Source organism: Poecilia latipinna, unplaced genomic scaffold, assembly GCF_001443285.1.
Source record: "Poecilia latipinna isolate Pla-1442-1.1 unplaced genomic scaffold, P_latipinna-1.0 Scaffold213, whole genome shotgun sequence".
In the NCBI taxonomy this organism is placed as follows: domain Eukaryota; kingdom Metazoa; phylum Chordata; class Actinopteri; order Cyprinodontiformes; family Poeciliidae; genus Poecilia; species Poecilia latipinna.
In genome coordinates, this window is record NW_015112829.1 from 303953 (window position 1) to 308335 (window position 4383).

The following is a 4383-nucleotide window of genomic DNA, read 5'->3' on the forward strand; positions in this document are numbered from 1 at the left end:
GTCAACGCCGTAGGTGCAAAGAGCCCATAGATGTGAGAGAACTTCTCGTCCAACATCAGTGTCTGACCTCAAAAATGCTCTCTAAGAATAATTGTCTATTAACATAGTGTGCAAACAATGCTAACTCAAAAATAAAGTCTCACCTTGGGTTCATATGTGTAAATGGTAGCATTGCTAACTACTGCTATGAATATATTTTAACTTCTTTTCTGCTGGTGTTGCCAACTGTCCAGTTTCTTACAGTATAAACATTTTAATTAAATATTTATGTACATATCAATGCAAAAGTCTTCACTAATTGCCAGTCTCTTTTTGAGTAACTTGTTTTAGAAAGTGTGGAAGTAGTTTACTGGTCTAATCAGATGGAGCTAAATGAGGCAGTGAACCGACTGTAAGACAGTTTCATTAACAAGCATTTAACTGTGAAATTTATGTTCCGGGCTGAAAAAATGACAAAGATTTTCACCAATTTCTCTCTCATTAGATTCCAGAATTCAATGCGCCGATCCTTGTCTTGTACGAATTCAGACGTCTCACGTGAATATCTTTCTGCTTCGGCAACAAGAGAAGAAATTAATTTTGTTTTATCTACTGATCTGGTAGAACAAATGTACAGCTGAAACCAGATATCTATGTACAGTGAATAAAAAGACACAAATAGGTGCTGTGGTGGTGCAGGGTTAAGCACAACCCACATATGGAGGCCTTAGTCCTCAAAGTGTCTGTCGCAGGTTCGAATCCTGGTCTGGTGACCTTTGCTGCTCGTCTTCCCTCCCTCTTATTATCTACTTTCCTGTCTGAGCAAAAAAAGAAACACGTTTTATATCCTCACTGTTTGAAATCAAATCAAACCAAACTTTCCTTGTTCTAGCTTAGTTAGAATTACCAAAATTATCCCTCAATGCCACAAAACTCGGTGAGAGCATTTTTCTAATAAATTTTATTCCAACTTTAGTTGAATTCAAGTAAAATGGAAATAAACCTTAAAAGTTGGACCCAAGTCATACATTTTAAAAAGACAAGTTATCCCTGATACCAACTAAGGAAAATTAGAAAAAACAACAACTTGCGACTTAAATTTTCTAACCAAGTTTTTTGACATTTAGCAAATAGAAATAACTTTGGTAATTTTAACTAAGCCAAAACAAAAAAGGTTTGGTCTGATTTAACTTCAGACAGAGAGAGAGGAAAAATGTTTTCATCTTTCTACGTGTAGATACATACCATACCATATCAACTTTATTTATAAAGCACTTTAAAACAACCACAGCTGATACATACAAATATTTTATGGGTTCTAACGATTTACAGTAAACTCTGCTGTGGGATCATGTTTCAGCACAGAGGTCAACAATGACACAGCGTGTCCTTTCTGAGCGGAAAGCCGAAGGGACTCCTCTGTCTTAGTAACAGAAGTTCAGTTTTTATTTTATTTTATTTTTTTGCAATTACTCTCGAGGTGGATCTGCTGCTGTCAGTTTGAGATGCTGACAAAGGATGCCCTTTGCCTTTGAAGTGCTTCATCTTGCCTCAGGTAAAAGAGTCCATAACTTGGCAAAAAAAAAGAAAAAAAAGAAAAGGGAAAAACTTTTTGTTTAGTTCTCCGCCTCAGGCAGGCTTTCAAACCGAGCGAGCGTCTCTGATGTCAAAATATACACATTACACATCCAAAATACCACGTCAAAGGGAGAAAAGAGGAGGCAGAAACATCCCCGCTCATCTCATCAAAGTACGCGCCCTTCACTCTATCAGGAGAGTGTGTTGCACATTTCCTCCTACCTTTTGAGAAAGCAAATCAGAATCCACTAAAAGCTTGTTCGCCTGCATTATTAATGCACTCGGAGTGAAAGAAGTAGCCAGGAGTTACGCCTTGAATCCAAATCTTTACCCGACGACGTGGGGAAACAAGACGTCTCTATGAACATCCTGTGGATCGATAACCCTTTAGATGTTGAATATTTGATGTCCCGTTAGCATGATTTCATGCGGATTGATTTTAAAGGATCAAGCGGACACGCCGCCGTGTGTTTCCCAGAGGTCGGAGGTCAGCGCAGTGTTTCAGACGTTCTCACCTCCACGCCGGATTTTGTTGTCATTCTGCATTAAGTCAGACGTGTCGGCGCCGGCTCCACCTTTTGGCTCGTTTTCTGAGCAATTTCCAAGCTTCCTGCAAAAAAATGAATATGCATTGGCTCTGCAGCGAATCCATTTGCGAGACAGAATGATAATGAAGAGAAAGTGCTTTCAAAAAAAAAACCAAAAAAAAAAAACAATTAATCTCATGTGAACGGCAGCTCAATGCCTCTAATGAGATGCTGTTTTAATAAGCCGGTGTGTACTACAACAAAGCCGTTTGGAAAACATTATTGTTGATTTGTTTGATGACAAAAAGGCGACGGAGTGAACTGGATTCCCTGGAAGCAAAAACATTTATCGGTGCTTGATGTAAAGGAAATGTGCAATTTAAGTCCTGATATGTTTGTACTCTATTCATTTTACTTATTTATTTTACCCATGATGCTTTGCGTTAAAATTTGCTTTACAACTCCCAGACCACCAGCCGTACTTGTAAATGCACGTTCTCCCACAGAGCAAGAGAAGAAGAAGAAGAAAAAAAACTGTGGTAATATCAACTTTTTCCTAAATTGAATAGTGCTACCATGGTTACGCCCTCAACTTTCACAGACCGGGACGGTCAATTCTATGAGCAGCAAATATTTAGTCAACTCCACTCTTAAGAATGAGAGATGAAGGTAAAAATATCATTTAATTTGATAAAATAAGCCGTTAGGTTGCATCGTCACCAGCTGCGTTTCCATTAACCATAGAATTCTACCTATTGAAAATATGAGAATAAATTCACCAAATGGAAACATGCTAAATTAAAAAAAAAAAAGATCTAGTTTTTTGATGAAAAGTTTTTGTTCTAGGATGAAGTGTTTTATTTCAACCGTATCAAAATAGATGTATTTCGCAAAACTGCAATGGAAACACTTGTACTGCATCACATGAGTCACCTGATGAACAGCTGGATGTTACTGCTAGAAACAGGAAGTGGCAGGATGATGATGGGTTTTTTCCAGACAACATCCAGCTGGCTCCACCTGAGCTCTCTTAGCATCACGCTTCAGAAAAAGTAGAGTTTGCCGTTCCAACATGTTGAATCCATAACTCTAATGTAAAATTTCCCCAAAACGCAGCAAATGTAGCAACCTTAATCACAAACAAATTTTTCTGTTTTTGTTGTTGTTTATTTCCCACACAGAAGGGCAAACCAGACACGCAAAACTGTTCCTGCTAATTAGCTACAGTTTAAATAATTTAGTTAAAAGGAAAAATAAGCGAATTTCTACACAGTTATTGCATATTTCCCAACATTTTGTTTACCAGAAGCTGAGATTAAATCACTTTAATACCAAACAGCTTCTTTGAAGTCGACCTCAACATTTGGGCAGAGTCAGGTATACGCAATAACCACTGACTCACCGAAATCATGTTTATCTCTGTAAAGGAGAGCTCTTCCAAAACAGACAAAGATTTAGATGGAAGATCTTTACGGGAGTCTCATAAACAGCGCAGCGCATCACACTCACGAGCTAATTTCCCTTTTTTATTGCACCATGAAACCAAACTTTGCTCGCCTGAGTCGAATGCGGAGACAGAATGCCGCCGAGCTACCAGAGAGCCGGGCTGAGTGGAGAGCAAGCGAACGCTGTTGAGACACGGATCAAACCTGAGCGCTAATCGCCGCCTTGTAAACAACACGACTTTTCAGAAGAAAACAAATGTGCTTGTTACGGACCGGAGGCCCGCTGACTGCCTGGATGTGTTTACTTATTCATGGAGGTGGAGAGGGGCCCGGCTACTTCCTCAAACCCTCCGTCCCGCCAGTTATCCTCTCCCTGCTGTCCGACAAGAAGGGGGGCCGACCCAATTAAATATGCATGCTGACCATCCAGTGGAGATTAAAGTTCTCCAAGCTTTGTGCTTCCCTCGTTAAATATTGACGAGCTCGGCTCTCTCTCCGTGTGGCCCGAGCGTGTGTGTGGCTGTGTGGAGGTGTTGCATCCTGACCCAACACCCAGAAAGAGGAGAGGGAGAGAAACAGAGAAAGGATGGGGAGTATATAGTTGTTATAATATAGATTTTATAACAACTGGAGGTAACATAGTTACTTGATTGTGTTACAAAATACCATAATGTGGCTGGAAAATTCATAATACTGCCCCTTTAAAGCAGATTGACTGAGAAGTTCAATCAGATGCAGAGGGTAAAAACAACCAAAACAGGGTCAAAATTGCAATTTCAACCCAAGATGGCCGACTTTCTGTTTGTTGTAGGCAAGGGCGTAGGAACGAGTCTGTCATTGGGGGGGACGCATAT

At 39.9% G+C, this 4383-nt stretch overlaps 1 protein-coding gene across 5 annotated transcripts in view; it reads right to left on the bottom strand.

The window, feature by feature from the left end:
- LOC106946939 (alpha-1,3-mannosyl-glycoprotein 4-beta-N-acetylglucosaminyltransferase C) overlaps nucleotides 1-4383 on the bottom strand; it is a 179203-nt gene that overhangs the window by 34014 nt on the left and 140806 nt on the right. For 4 of the 5 annotated variants that reach the window (XM_015031637.1, XM_015031636.1, XM_015031635.1 and 1 more), the window contains one exon: nucleotides 2073-2167. The exons of the other annotated variant lie outside the window; for it this stretch is intronic. In XM_015031637.1, coding sequence (XP_014887123.1) covers nucleotides 2073-2103 — 31 coding nt within the window. In that variant the 5' untranslated portion in view covers nucleotides 2104-2167. The remainder of the gene's footprint in view (nucleotides 1-2072; nucleotides 2168-4383) is intronic. 5 annotated transcript variants of the gene reach the window in all.